We start from the raw sequence: 16,348 nt of genomic DNA, 5'->3' as shown, positions 1-16,348 counted from the left end.
TTATAATATTTTAATACTTGGAAGTGTTAATTGAGGTTAAGCTCAGGTTGTTCCAAGAATGCTAAAAGAAATGCGATAAAATGAAAGCCTCCTGAAAATAATATGCAATGTAGATAGCAAGCATACGTGAAAAACTGAGTATGGAGATGAGATATCCTTCCCAAGGTGACACAGCCGACTAGATGCAGACACAGCAACACAACTAACCTATAGCCATCCCTTCTCCGGATCCTGACCGTACAGCACCACGCAACACACGAGACTAAGCACGCCCATCTGGGTACATCCGTATGAAAACAGAAAATACAAGACGGAAGGTATCAAAGAATGAAGCTGTTGGACTAATGACTTGTAGGGATATACACTAACACTTGTTAGTGTATATCAAAACACGTTAAGATGCTAAAGTGGTATGAAACATGATAATAATATGAATTCCGGGGAAGCTGATTAAACATTCCAGTGTATGCATTCAGTTCCTTCTTGCAGATCAGCATGCATCCCATCAAACCAGGAATGAACAGTGCCATGTTTACTTTGCTGTATTGATAGGATTGGGGGGGGGCGGAATCACACTTATTCAAGTCTATTTTCTTTATTGGTTTTGGAAAAAAAAAATCATAACGCAGTACAGGTTCTAGCCAATTACCCAGAAAGCAACCTAATAAAACCAAAAGATTTCCTTCAGCATCCACGAGATAAGTATTTTTCCAAATATAAACTGGAACACCGTTTTTACTATGATCACTGAGGAAAAAATGGGGAGTTGCTGATTGGCAGGGGAAGGGGCTAGATTTGGTGGGGTCTTCTTCATGGAAGTCAGAAGTAGATGTCAAGAACAAAGTTATGTTAGAAGGCAAAGATGCCAAGTGCTGCCCTCTGACTGCACCTTGCATCTTAATACCAGCAGATCCGCCCTGTAAGGTATAGGCCTTTACTCTCCCCTTTCAAGATCGATACACCCTTCCCGGCCATGGTGCACACCTGCTTGTCTGCCATTTTTATAGACAAAAAGGCAGAAAAGACTTTTTTGCAAATTCCAAATGCCGCGTGTTTTAGGAGACCCAAAGCGAGCAGTTCACACTGCAGCACAAACATGCAAAACTCCGTGTCGAAGAGCCCACAGGAGCACCCAAGGGACCACACCACGCCAGGAGAGCCAGGATGAGGCCAGGAGAAAGAGACAACAACCAGAAGGGCAAAATCAACCACCTCTCGTTCAACATTCACGATTTTTGGTCATACCGCGGTACCAAAAAAGTAACTGGGTCTCAATTTCACTTTACGGCTGATGAATTTTCTTCTTCCCGCGAGCGATGAGGCATTACGGGCACATCCGCACCCCGAAGCAGCGGCACAGCAGAGCAGAGGTGCCCCAGCTTACGCACCAGACGGGTCAGCACAACCTCGCGGTGATCGAGTTTTATCTTCTTGAAGAATGGATGCAGAAAGGGAGAGACTGAAGCGAGTTATAAAATGTAATATTTCTTATACTTAAACCGATGAGGCGTTCCCAAAATCAAGATGTTAAGATTGGTAAAATGAGCTGCGAGGCTTAATGCTGAGATTGTTTTTATGTAAAGTACATTGCCCATGGGAGTCGTAGCCTGGGGGGAACTCCCGGCTCCCAGGCATTTCACTCAGTACAAAGTGAAACACTCCACTTTGGATCTAAGACAGACCAAAACCAACTTTCCTTTCTCTAAAAAGAAGACAAATTTTCTGTAGGAATCTTTGTTCTATGAAAAACTTCGCATTTTACAGGATTTACTCTTCCAGAAAAACACCGAGCAGTTTACCAATGAAGAAAAAAGTTACTGGTCTCTAACCTGAGCTCTCCTGCTTTAAGGGAATACCCTTAAAATTATTTTTAAGGGGAGGGGAAAAAAGTAGCTTATCCAGAATACTCCATCTCACAAGGAAAGCATAATCACCCAGGACTCAGCTCTCCTGAACCGGCTATCCAGGCCGCACTCGCAAACTGTTTCTAGCAGTTCACGCCGATAGGAAGCTCTATTTGTCACTAAGCCTGCACTGCAAATCAACTTCATTGCCTAACATTTACATGGAGACGCTATGCCAATAGTAAAATCTTTGCTGGCATGAAGTAGATGAATTCCATGCAAGTGTTTATGTAGATAAATATGCGAAAACAAGAAAGTGAAAGTCCAAAGCCCTGGGGTGTCAACAACAGAATTCTTTCATGAAGAGTTTAATTTATATAGAAATAATTGAATTTATACTGTACTAACACTCACACAACACAGTCCTGGCTAAGGAGCTATCAAACTGCCTTATGGAAACCAAAGACTGTGACGCCATGTAGCGTTCTCGGGGCTTACAAAGAAGGCAACATTACTAAATCCGTAGTTTGAAAGGAAAATCATCTCTGAAAAGCTGAACACATTCAATACAGAAAATGATGCTTTAAGAAAAGTTCATCATAAATTACATCCAACTGGAAAACAAAAAGCATCACCGTAAACAGCACAGTTTGTGAATGACAATGATGCTAAAACCAAGCAGTGCTGAACGTGTAAGCTGAGAAATCAGGATTTCAAACTGACCATCCAAATATCATATCATTTTTAAATAGTTATATCAAAGGACCATTTTCATCAGCTTAACGAGTCTGCCTTATACCATCAACTAGGAAATAGGTTTTTAAAGTATTTGAAAGTCAGGAATTATTGGGCATTTACAGATTATCATATGCCTTAGAAACTAATTTAAATAAAATACTGAAAACTCAATTTTGAGAAAGACAGTTTATTAACCTAAAGTCTATGAGACACCTTCTTTTTAATAAGATGTCAAAACCACTGCCAGTTATGGAAGCAGGGCTGTAGTTCATGACAGAACTGACACATCCACATTAAGACCAAATATACTATGGCTTTTGCTAAATAAGTAACTGGCCTACCAGCATTTGGTGAGTTTATCACAACTAAAATACTACTATTTTGTTAAGATGGGTGTGGTGCTGGTGGAAACTGGTTGGTAAACCATCACAGTAACTAAGACAGTGACCAGACACATACTTCTGGTTTACAGGTGTGAGCGTACAGGGAAGGTAAGGATTCAGAGACATAACTGTATAATTTTTAATACTGCACTATGTTTATTTGGCTTTAATCCCACATGACTTCTTGCTGAAGTGTTTCTAAGTTCTGTGCCAGATTGAATGGGCTAGCACTGGGATACGCCACCACTGCAGATTTGTCCTGCGGGCTCTGGTTTATCCCTCCTCTTCTCCACTCATGGTTTTCAGCACACACAGGAACACTCCTCATCCTCCCTTCTCTTTCAAACAAAAAATTCTCACCTTTTCCCAGTGCCGCAGTGAAAGCCATGGTTCTCAGACACCCCAATCAGGGGGAAAAATAAAAATAAAGACTTGTGGAGCTTCACTGTGAACAGATGACCTGGCCACCTTGCTTTTACAACTGCCACCAGAAACCTCGCTCTTTTAGGGTGAATCCCTCAGAGCACCAGGCACGTCCCTAAAATACAACCACCAACCATTTTGCTAAGGAACTTCACAAATAAGAAGTAGTCACTGTTGCTCTTTGTCACAGGGCTCATCTCACAGCAATCCAGGATAACGGGGACAGGTAGTAGCAGGATAAATAACATGGATACTACAATTTGTTTTCGTAAACACTGGACTTTGAAAAAAATCATTTAAAAAAAATATTAAATTATTTCTCAAACAGCAGAGCAGAGAGGCAGGCCAAATGTGAATGGCATAAACCCTGCAGCACGGTGCAGAAACAGGAGAGACTGGCGGAGAGGAGGAGGTCGTTAGTCTGCGAGCCAGATAATTAACTGTGCCTTTGAATGGTAGTTTGCAGGTGTACAAAGATGAGTGAAAATGTCCCAACTGGAAACTAATGAGAAAAAACCCCAACCTGGCACCCAACGCAGTGTCTTTATGTCTTTACCCATAAAGAGGCACTTGGACAACTGTGCTGTATTCCTCTGCAGGCGGTTATATTAACTACCCTTTATCTCCTCAGCAAGTAAAAGGCTTTCATCAACTGACCTGTAAACTTTAAAGGTTGTATCTTTAGTAAGAGTTTTTGGTACGTGATCAATAGCTTGGAAAGAACATTTTACAAGTCCAAGTTTAACAGCGTGGTGACAGTGTGAATGTCAACTTCCAAAAGATTTAAAAAGGGGAATTGAAAAACAGATACCACCTCACCCCTCTTAGAGAGCATAAAAAGTAAGTATAATCCAATATAAACCAGTACTGGTTTTTTCCCATAAGGAATAGTACATAATACAGACATTCTGCTTTGTAGAAGTTCTTTTGCACATCTCGCTTTTCTGTTGTGTTAAAATTTCGCAATCTAGGTAATTTGAGTATGTTCCTCTGAATAAAGATTATTTCTGAGGCCACTGACGTACCACTTGATACCAAGTTTCAAATCCCTAGTGTTCCAAGCCCTCTTCAACTAACAAACTAGAACAGGAAGAACTCTACCTTGCATTTTGCTTTCAGAAGGAGAAAAAGTCTTTATTATAAAAGAAGTAGATTCAACCCTATTATGAACTGCTACCTGTGCTACCGCTGTGCCGAGGAGCTGTATTCACAGGCCCAGAGCACTTTGCCACGATGCCACCCCAAACGGTTGATAATCGAAGTAATCGGAGTGGAGTAGAAATGTCAGCCGTCAAGAAAAGCTTGGTCTAACAAACTCTCTGCCTTCAAGTTCACACCAGTAAATTTCTTTCTCAAAGGTACAAGTTTATATAATATATTTGTAAGTAACGTAATAAACTTTTAAACCAGTATTCAAACCTTTAAAACAGTAAAGTGACACAAGACCAGATGATTATTTTCAAAGAAAACAGTATGTTCACTAAGATAAATAGCTAGCCCGCGGCATTGAGGAAATGCTGATTTTCCATCTTAGGGACAGGCACACTAAATGGTTTGTGTATCATTTCCCATTAATACTTTAGATTATATAGGTTTCATATTTTGTCACATAAAAATTAAGTCAAGGTTGGTGGATTTTTCATTATTGTTACCGTGTCAGGGAAGCAGAGAAGGTGCCCTGCCAAGCAAAGCTAACACCACATTATTGGAGGTCAAGTAGTTGACCTGTTTGGGTGAGGAAGGTCCCAGGCTGCAGGGTAGAGCCTGACTCCAGAAGCATTCCCTTAAGTAACCCTGAACAGATCTATATTCCACATCTTTAAACTTCCACGGATGAGGTATTTACCCATTTCTTTTAAAAACAACTATGAAGAAAATTGGCAGATACTAGTCTGGATTGTTACACCAACTGGAAATAACTTCAAGAGTCTAAGTTTGTGATTTTACAACAAAAGGAAGTAAGTACTACTACATAAATATTAACTTAGGAATTTTCATTGTAAACTTTCTAATACATTTATTTTAATGAAATTTCTATGTACAAAAAAAGCACTTGCATACTTTAAGAAACTCTTTTTAATTCAAATTGACCAAGTCAGAGACAATCCATAGGTAAATTAAGAGATACTGCTGTAGCAGACTTCAAACCCAGGTGTGACAAAGCATAGGCGTAGGCTAGCTGAGTACAGGAATTGTGATTTAAATGGCATTTTCTTCCTTTTAAGACATAAACTTCCCTACAACAGATCTTCAGACCTCATAGCTGAGGGACAAAATTTCTAAATAGATGCCATTTTCCAGTATTACATTCTATACCTCCACCAATAACTAGGAAAAGCCTCATGTATTTGAGAAAGCAGGAAAAAAACCCACAAACCAGCACTGTCGCGTCTGTGGAAACTGTAAACGTGTCTGTTTACAGTGATGGTTCATCACTTTGGTACAGAGCAGCTTCATGCAAAAGGAGGTTTGCATAACTTGGTTTCCTTGTTGTTTTCCCTTTTAATTTACAAAAGTATAACAGAAGTAAATCTTTTCTTTTCTTCTTGCAGTCATTAAAGACTCATTTTCCAAAATAACACCATCTTCTGATTGTTCAGTGAAGCTGAATATGCTATTTTTGATCCTGTTTTCCCAATGGCTACGTTTTTATATTCAATAATAAAGTTTAAAAAAAAAAATCCTGAAGTTCTGTTTTCTATGAAAAGTATCACAGAAGGCAAAAACATGTTAAAACAAATTACTTTTTAATGACCTCGTGTTCTTGTCTTTGTAGGCTTTCATATCGGACTGGTCAAGACACGGCTAATTGCGACACATGCAGGAACAGTGCATGTATTATCTATAGGTAGGTTAAAAATACTAATATTCCCACTTTTTCCTGGGTGAAAGTAATGATTTATTCACTAATGCAAGATCAATTGTTAGCCCTGATTTTTCAATAACAGGAAAGCAGTTTAAAAACAGAAAATAAATTTACTATCACTAAATTGATTAAATTCAACAGACACTTGTTTCCAAGCCTAAAATTTTCAATTCAAAAATAGATGATTGTGGTCAGTACTAGTGCTGTAGCTTTTGGATGTGAAGTGTTACAAGGTGTGAGCTTCACTTTCACATAGCTAGAGATATTTAGCATTTTCTGTCCAACAAGGCAACATACTTCAAATTTCTCTAGCAGTAACAACTGGACTCAGAAAGTGCTTTTGACAGAGAGAGTTTATAGCAAAGAGAACCAGATTCAATCTAGACAGTTTTAGCAGTAAAATGATGCTGCTACCCAGGCTTTTATGTACTTTTACATTAGTGAAAAAGTTTTAAAACGTGCATGGCAAATACGTCCTGCCCAACACGAAGAGCACCACTAAGTTGTTTAAATGGGGTATTTGCAGTCTTTATGCAACACACAAGTGAAGACTTGCTGTACGTGTCCCAAAAGCTCCTTTAGCAGATCTGCTGGGACGGTGTACGGTTCTGCAAGGTGAATACAGGTTTGTTCATTACTGTCCAACAGATAAAAAATTACAAACTGCTTACAGGTTTTGTTAAAGACTGCCCATACTTGCTACAATCTCTCCTTCAGACATACTTGGAGTTTACTCACTGGAAACAGGTCAGGTGCAAAAGGTGAAAGGGTACCGCTTCTTATTTCTCTAAAGCAGAGATTCCCCTCCTACAGTTATCAGCCGAGGGACCCATTTTGGCACGTACTATATTACGGTGAAGGAATAACAGATAGGCAGTGGGCATGACGTGAAGCCATCATGAGTCTGATAATGCGTTTCATACTGACAACTTAATTGTCCTCCTCCACTGGAGTCTTAATAAAAAAACAACTGAGTATTTTCATGTGTTGCAGGTAAGATGAAAACAAATGCATCTCACTGTTAGAGTATTTCAGAAAATCAGGCAATATAGTACAGATGAAAATGTATAAAGGTGACTACTAATTACAGTAAAGATACAAACTAAAATTAAGGTACAAATGTTGGCAGGGTCTGAAAAGCGTAGGATTTCCCCCTTCACCCCTTGATTCTCTACTTGGTCTCCGATTTAGGCAGAAGACCTGGAGCTATTTATATATTATCTCCTAGCTGCCTAGAAGTGAAGGAAAGACGGATGGAAAACGTCAAGTCCATCTTTTCTACTTACCAGCTAACTAGAAAAGGGAACAATGCTGTTCCGTGCAGGGGAAGGAACCAATTAATTTTTCCGTCCCTTAGAGCAGTGTTTAGAAGCATATAAATAACCAAAGCCTCCCTTTTTCTGAGCTCACCCCTGTGCCATTTCCTGCTCAGGGCAACCTGGGAAGGTACAACACAGCACACTTCTCTCAGGGAAACTATTTTTGTTTCATTAGCTAAAAAAATCCAATTGGAAATTTTTTTAAATCTTGATTTCTAATCAGCAGATTTAAAGTTAAGGAACCTTCCAGTTTCTACCTCTTACACTCACTGCAAATGAAATGAGTCCAGAAATGCAGATTTCAAGTGTTGCCCTACCGATCGACTGACAGCGTAGAAGGCAGGTCTAGCTCTTCAGTATTTCCCACCAGAATAGCCATTTGGACTGAAGCTATCGACACCGGGCACTTGCCTAAAGCAATGTTTCCAGGGGAAGTTTTAGCAAAAATCAGCTCAGCTTTTTGACAGATTAGGAGAATATATGCTGCAAGCAAGAAGTCCAAAACCAGAAGACAGTGCAAAACAGGGGAACCACGAGAAGACTGAATGACTAAGACAAGATAAGTAGCCAGAAAGGATAAAAGAGAAATTCACTGATAAAACTACCACTAAGACAAACTGCCTTGGAGGAGCTTCTGCTCCTCCACAAGTCAAATACAGTGCTGAAACCTCTGAAAGAAGTGCGGCATTTCACTAGTAAGGATGCTAAAGCTACTCTTAAATCTAGATGCGATGATACACGCCGCGCTTTTGCAAAGGGTTTGCACAACAAGCGCTGCATAGAGTTACGTGATTTCTCTTTAAGACAAAACACCTTTTAGGAACAGAAATTAAAACTCAGATTAAACCATTCAAGATGCACTGAAAACCTGGGTATCTCTGTGGGCACTGGACCCTGCAAGCTGTCAGTAAATGTCGTGTCTCAGACCAGAGGATCATCCTGGCTGACCTACTTCATGTTCCACAGACTGCTTTTCCAACACGCTCCTATTCTGGACCCTCCTCAGTCTTGAGCTCTTTCACCCACGTAGTAGATAGGGGAGACCTCAGAAAAATATAACCAACACCCTTATGGGACAAACCAAGAATTTCAAGAGAAAACCTTAACTTTTCAATAATTTACGTTTTGGTTTTTCTTTTAATATGATTCAATTTTGAACACAGTAACATTAAAAAAAATATTCAGAGCTCTTTCAAACTTTTCAACTGCAGCAAAACAGCATCTTAGAGGAACGATTAAGTTGCCCTGCTGACTACCCAACTGCATCCTGTAAAGTTAAGTATAGCACAGATGAGACGCTAGAATGCAGAAACAATCAATGTAATTAAATTCTTTCCCGTCAAGATGACTTTTTAGAATATTAATACGATGTAGCAAAAAAGCTAGAGACAGTGTAGAAGGTGACAAAAAACACTGTTGTGCTTTAAGGGGATTTTATCTGCTTTTTAGTATCAAAAATGCCAATAATGTTAGTAAACATTCTCAGAATAGGTTTTTGAGGATACAATTATTTTGCATATGAAATCTACATTTTTTGCTAAGATTCTAAATCTATATTATTTTGGTTTTGTATTGAAAAGAATATATAGTTCTAAGTATTAAAGAAAAAAGGAAAACCAGGTTAGTTTCTCGGGTTTTTTTAATAAATAGGAAACTGGTCAAACATTAAACGCTATTAAAAAGACAAGGCACCAAAAACGTAAAGTGCTCTAGAAATCAGTAGGAGAAGAAACACATCTAAATTTGATTCCCCATTTCCCTCAAAATTCAACTTATTTCTGCGATGAGAAATACATTCAAGAACTGGACAGACATTTCAGCCGCAGGAGTCACAGCCACCTTCCTGCACCGCACAAGTCGAGCCACGTTAACTGCACGCCCTCACTGCAGCACACGTCGATTCACTGCTTCCACTCCCAATTAAATACCCAGTTAGTCCCTACTCTGAAGAGGGGGAAAGGCTCGAGTCATCACCCCGAAGGCTTCACCAGCCTACGGTGACGAGGATTCTGGTAAGGACAGCATCAGTTGTGCTGTGTCTTATGGAGCTCTAGGCTCAAACACAGCAGAAAAACTTCTCTTGGGCAGCACCATCGCTGTAGGTTTTAAAGCCTGAATATAAAGTCCCCACTACATAGTCATAGTCTAAAACAGTCAATAAAAAGTATTCAGCATGGTGTCTTTAGAGTAATTTCCAGACAGTATTTAAAATAGTAGTAAAAAATGTGATTAAGTAGTAAAAATAAACAACCATTTTATCAAATGTTAATCTGTATCAAATGTTAATCTATTCCATTAGCATCAATACCTCATAAACCGAGGTCACAAAACAGGCTCAAAATCATCTACAAACTCAAAGACAAATTTACAAACAAAAGACAAACAAACTTTGACATCTTTCTTTTACAAACTAACATAGATTCACCATTGAAAATTTTAAAGCTCGAGTAAGTTTTATTAGGGTATATTGTCAGGACAAAGTCAACTTAAATACTGAAGTCTAGCAAAATCTTGCTCTTAAGAAGAAATTGCATTGATATGCAGAAACTGTACCAATTCTAAAACACCCAAAACCCACGTTGACTGAAATCTTCACAGCCTGTTTTATTCTGTGATTATCTTTTAGTGGAACTGCCCTTTCCGCTCCTGTTTAAATTACCATCCCGTGTGGATCTTAATCCTTGAACAGAAATCTATATGAGAAAAATGAGTCCTCTGTTTAATATTTTGTGCATTATTCTAAGGCCTTTATCGTGAATTATTTCCGTGAAGGAGCATCTTGAAGAATTCATGCTAGCCTTCCCTTTAGTCACAAAGGTCAGAAGTACTCAGGAGCTTTTACAAGACTACTTTAGCTTTTGGAAGTAAACTTTTTACTAGATCAAATCACTAGCCAATTTCTGCATAGGGGGAACAAACTAATTTAAATCAAGACTACACTACTGTAATTCTTTGAGGGAAAAACTACTCAAAGCTCTGTCGACTCTTAGTTTGGCTACTTTTTACTCCTTTGAAATTTTGAATTAATATATGCTGGTTTTCAGTATTTAATTTTGTCTTTGATATTGAAGTTCTTCTAAGGTGCACTCCAACTATTCAACAGAAAATACAGCAATAGAATCAATGAAATTTAACTCCTGATACAACAGTGGCAAATGAAACAGGTTAAAATCATGGTGGTACAAGTTAACTAGCTAGCACAGAGCCCAGATGGAAGTAGTTCACTTGTAAAGGTTAGATATAGTGATAATTATTACAATTAATAAATATGGCAATACAAAGTGAAAATAAGACAAACAGACATGAATTCCTAAGATATCATCAGTAGAGCAAAATCAGGTAACTAAATGATGAGAATAGCAATTATAATCTTTTTGTTTCCTACCCACATTAATTAACTTACATTCTTTCTCATCTTATCTCTAGACTGTAAGATGCTTAGTAGAAAAAACGGATCTTAATGGCTTGCTAACGCTGACAATGCTTTGTGATCTTCAGGTTGAAAAAGGAAATTTAACAGAGATTGCTTAAAAGTGTATTAAGCTAATTTGCGAGTGATTAGTGCTTATCTGGATCCCGTTCTTCCAAGACGTGGCATGCACTAATGCCATGTCATCCAATTAACATGACCCAGAAGGAGACACTATGATATTCTTTGAGTCCTGCTTCACCTAGCCTACTTAAATGCAAAGAGTTAAGCCCCTCTACAAATGCTTGCAGGATTTGGGCCTTAACATTACAAACTAGGTAATAAAAAGGTAAACAGAACGGGTGTCAACGGAATTGAGAAAGGCCCAGGTTGAGTAGAAGGAGAAAGGTTTTCCCTTGAGGCAGAAAGCAGAGGGACAGGCTGCCCAGAGCCTGTGCAGGCTCCATCCTTGGAGCTTTCAAGGGACAAGTGGATAAAGCCCTCAGCAACCCGGTCCTGAACCTGAATTATTCCGATTCAGCGATCTTACAAGTAACCAACATCATTAGCATCTAATGTCTTAAAGTGATTCATGTTAATAACGTGTGACTGTGTTAGAAAAGAAGAAAACCCATCCGTATTTCTCAGCTTGTTGCTAGATACCCTCCCACAGTCCATATGCTTCAAACCAAATGGTTATGACTCCTCAAGCTCTGTTTTCGATCCCTTATACACCAACAAAATTAGAAAAAGTTCACTCTACTGCCAGCATGCAGAAAATAAACTCATTAACATATATTCTCAAAATCATTAAAACAACATGAAGACAAAACCAGAAAATCCACCACACCAATCCCTAATCCACAGCGCTAGGATTTAGAAGATGGGAATAGCCAGAAAGAAGCAGCCTGAGCAAGTCGGCTACCTTGGGTGCATGCCCTTGAGGTGTCCCAATTGTCCACCCTGTCTCTACATCACCCCCTTTATCATACAGCGGGCCCTACGTACATAGTTATAACACCTCTTAAAGGACTGGATTTCACCCGCGGGCATTACATAGCACGTGCGCACACAGGCTTACTGTGCCACACAAACCCCAAAGCACCTCCGCGATGTTCCAAGGACTCCGAGAACGGCTGGAGGCCAAAGGAACCCTGCGTTGATCAGTGCTACTGCACCGTCAGCGCTCAATTAGAAAGTCAGGCAGTTCTTTACTCCTCTGCCCTAGGGCTTCGGGCACCGAGCACACAGTCCTTCACTGATGAGCAGCTATTCAATAGATTTTGTTTCTCTTTCTTTCCTGAATATGATTCAAATTCTGCATAGAAATTAGTTTTGTTCCAAGTTTGTCCTGGGGAACTCGTTATTACGGGATGCGAGTCTTCATTGTTTTCCGAACACAATAACTCCATTTCACAAATACAAAAAGCAAAGGCTGGGGGACACTAAGCCCAAAGTAAAACAAACAGAGAAACCCCACAGAGGTTCCCGCTGACTTCAATTCCAAAATTAACAGTCGTGTATAAAAATAGATTTCAAGGCAGCATTCAACTGCCCTACTGTTACCTTCTACCTTTTTGCAACACTACCTCATTCGCTATAAAGCCAACTTCCATAGCAAGTCAATGGTACTTCCTAGGGACAAAATTAGCTCATGATTCACGTTTCAGCTAGGCTCCTCAGTCAGTTTAGTGCACATCCACGCTGTACAATAAATAACATCAGGATCTGGGAAATGGGAAAAGAAGGAAGAAAAAAAAATTTTTTTAAAAATTAATCTCATTTTGAGTTCCCTTTGCACTGGTATCAGTCCCCAGCAGAAAACAAGATGACAGAAAAAGCAGGCTCAGGGTCCTGCACTCCGGAGCTCAGTCAAGCACAGACTAATGTAACTTAGAGCTGCAACTGCAAAGAGATGTTTGATCAGTCCTGGACTAGACCTGTCTCACTGTGAAGGAATTTCAGAGATTTTAATTACAAAGTTCTTGCCTGTGTTTAATGAGCACATCAAAATAAAATTCTCAGAGGTCTGTTATTCGATTTTATTTGGCCAAATTTTCATGGGAATGACATCTATGCAAACACTGATACACAGGCAACTGCCCTAAAATGTAAAGTTTCTGTTATAAACCTTCTAAGTATATAGTTGTTTTGGGGAGAAAACACAGAAACGCAGAATATGTCACAGACAAAATTTTACTGCTTGTAGTTGTTCACAAAAGCAGCCTATCTATTTGCACTGGAGTTTCAGGCACAGGAAGAATTTGAGACAGGCATTGAAAATAGAGAAACTCCAATGTAACGTTCCAAATTTGTCAGTATTGTAGGTAAGTGAACTTTTAGTATGTCCTGATCAGATATGTCAGGCAAATGTGTGTGGTACTAGCATTACATAATATTTAGACTCGTCTCTTGGTTTTGTAGGGCTTATTCACAATTGTCAGTCTATTGAAAAACACTATTATTTCATCTGAAAAAAAACGCTTCTGAAGCCAATAATTATAATCTTCATGACGCATAATGCTAGAAGAACAGATAGTCCTCACTAATTAAGTTTATGGAGTTATCATGGGGAGGCTTTAAGAAGAGAGAAAAACAGATGAAGTTTGAAAGTGAAGAGAGCCACATGGCATAGAGAATATTTCAAGAAAAGGTCATTTTGAGCGGAAACCTATAGATATGTAGGATACAAAAATAGCACTAAGCAAAACAAAATTGTCAGAGGTGTGACAGGTGACAAAATCAAGTTCATGAATGCAAGACTTGGAAGGATCTGCAGCTCTGTAACAAAAGCATAAAGAAGTCATACAAATAGGTAACATGTGCGGAATTTAATAGTATTTCATATGTTTGATATAAAGTTCAGAACCAAAAATACAGTCAGCTATAGCTAATTTAGAAAGATATGTGAAAAATTACAGAACAAGGGTTTTGTCTTATCAGTGCAGCACAAACAGGTACACACTAAAACCTAAGTCTGCAAGCAAACAAATCGTTTGCCTGAAAGGAATGGTTACATTAAAACCACCTACAAAGCTAGACAAATTAATCTTGATAAACAACAATCAATTATTCTGCAAAATTTACACTTACAAATGCTGAAATAATATGACTGTTTTCATTCATCCTCTTTATACTCTTCAGAAGCAAAATATTTCATTTTGATGTAAATAGCTGAAAGCCAGCCTGAACTGTGCTGCAAACGGTTTTATGCAGTAGAAAAGGGTAATAACATGGTTTTTGTCATATGGAATAGAACTAAGACGTTTTTTCTCGAGGTCTATCTTTAATAGAAATTGATTATGAAAAAAGTTATTCTGTTCAGCAAGGTTTTTTTTAAAAACAATTTATCTTTTACATCAACTTCAAGTAGCTCTTAAGAGAGTTTCCCTTCAAGAATAACATTTTGAAAGAAGTAAAAATGAACTCTGCCAATACCAGAACTGAAATGCCCCTTTTTTTTTTCCGAAATTTATACTGAGAAACAAACCAACTATAATATATGCCAAGTTCTGCACAGATTTGCACACCGCTTTAAATGAGATTTAGAGAGCTCTTGGAGAAGAATCTATTTCATGCCGAGATTCTCTCACTGTATTACTGAAAGCATTTATGCGGTGGGGCATTCACAATCTACCGATATCCCAATCTTACCACTAAATTAATGCCTCACTTATCGAACCAACTGCTTTTTGCTAGCTAAACTGCAAACAAGAACACATTACCAAGTTGAAGATAGCATCGTTCTTTCATTAACAAGGACGGATATTAGATTAACCAGTAGGCTTGTAGTGTGCTTCTGCAGTAAGAGGATACCCACCACAGCTGTCTCCTGCAAATTCAGTATTCATAGGTCTAGTTCTAGCATATAGCTGAAATTTTAAAAATTATCTTCTTTGATCTGGAATGTCTTTTTACTGCTTAACAACACGGAGGTGGGGAAAATATTTTGAATATTTGAACTCTTACCTAATGTATTTCTCTCCTCCACTCTTACAAAGTTTACCCAAATCACTCCAAACCCCTGAAATGCTGACACTTTTGCTCAGAATGTGTTTAACAGTTAAACTAGGCACAGCCAGATGCAAAACCAACCAAACACCAACCTAGGCACGGCCAGATGCAAAAAAAGACCTTACACCTTTCCAGCACCCCTTTCTAGGGCTTCCCTGGAAGTCTTTGTAGGCAGACTCTGCAGCTCTTCAAAAAACCAAAGCACAAAAATATCCCAAACTTCTCTTAGCATCTTTGATTCCCTCTCCTCCACCCTAAGAGGAAAATAAAATCCACCTAAATCATCAGATGGTATTAGATGCTATTCTGTGCTTAGTTTGCAAAGGCTGTGGCACTGCAGTCCACCAAAATTTCCCATGATTTCTGCTATTCCAGCTTCCTTGGAGAATTTCTTCTGAAATGATTTCAGGTGTTTTGTACTGTATGCTTGCATGCATTCAAGGTGGGGCGCCACTCACCTTAAGGTAGACAGGAGTAGTCGTAACAAAAGTTTAAAAAAAATAAATCTCTTCTTCGATGAACTACACGGGGAGCATGAGGCCTGAAAGAGTAGACCTAACTTTTCTAGTGGTTTATGCCAAATAAGCAACGGCAGAAATATCTCAGAAAACATATTTGATACTTATTAAAAGTGAACTGATGTCCAAGAACAGTAACTTCATATTCATGCAGTGCTGAAGCAGCAAAGGTTGTCAGTGCAAAGCCCGAGGAACCTCAGCCGTAGAGGTGAAGGGGCAACCTCTCCAGTGTCCCAACTGATGCATTCACACACAATCTTCACCTCAATCATTAACCGTTAGGTTTAAAATATCAAGCAAAAGGTAGGGAAGAAATAAATTAATCCCAGTGTCTAAATTCCCTTCATTTCACCCTATCTTCTAAATTCATCCTCTGATACCCAGGCGCCCCATTGCAGTATAATGCACAAGCTGGAATGGAAAGACACGGTGCAGAACGTGGCCAGAAGCTGCTGTACCAAATGCAACTGAAACCATGAAGTTTCAGGGTATTTGTAAGTGGCCTAGACTCGGTTTCGATAATCAGACAGAATTAAACTTTTTGCTGATGTTTATAATGTGGTTCCTTTGTTTTACATGGTAAACTTGAATGACCTGTAGCACACACTGTTGAAATAAGGGTTATCATTTCATCTTCATTATGTTTCTTAACTGCTGGCAGGATTTTGTAGCCGACACAGTGTTTAGAATTCAGCAGGTGTATTTTAGAGCTTCAGTATATATTTTTTGAATGCAAGCTTAGAGTTTAAATGAGTTATTTCCCTTATTTCTATTAAACTTTAGTAGCAATGGAACAAGCAAGTACATATTAGCTACTATTGAAACAGGTTCTTT

The 16,348-nt window shown here is 38.8% G+C and overlaps 2 protein-coding genes across 7 annotated transcripts in view; one reads left to right on the top strand and one right to left on the bottom strand.

Moving 5' to 3' along the window:
• Positions 1-16,348, bottom strand: part of DOCK1 (dedicator of cytokinesis 1) — a 323,303-nt gene that overhangs the window by 194,359 nt on the left and 112,596 nt on the right. The gene's annotated exons all lie outside the window — the stretch shown is intronic.
• INSYN2A (inhibitory synaptic factor 2A) overlaps positions 1-16,348 on the top strand; it is a 50,327-nt gene that overhangs the window by 30,094 nt on the left and 3,885 nt on the right. For 2 of the 4 annotated variants that reach the window (XM_072871688.1, XM_072871689.1), the window contains exon 3: positions 6,165-6,236. In XM_072871688.1, coding sequence (XP_072727789.1) covers positions 6,165-6,236 — 72 coding nt within the window. Of the gene's footprint in view, positions 1-5,940; positions 6,027-6,164; positions 6,237-7,445; positions 7,584-16,348 lie in introns of those variants that run through there. The other 2 variants (XM_072871690.1, XM_072871692.1) reach the window with 2 other exon arrangements.

Source organism: Ciconia boyciana, chromosome 8, assembly GCF_034638445.1.
Source record: "Ciconia boyciana chromosome 8, ASM3463844v1, whole genome shotgun sequence".
Taxonomy (NCBI): Eukaryota; Metazoa; Chordata; class Aves; order Ciconiiformes; family Ciconiidae; genus Ciconia; species Ciconia boyciana.
This window is presented reverse-complemented; position numbering and strand designations above follow the sequence as displayed.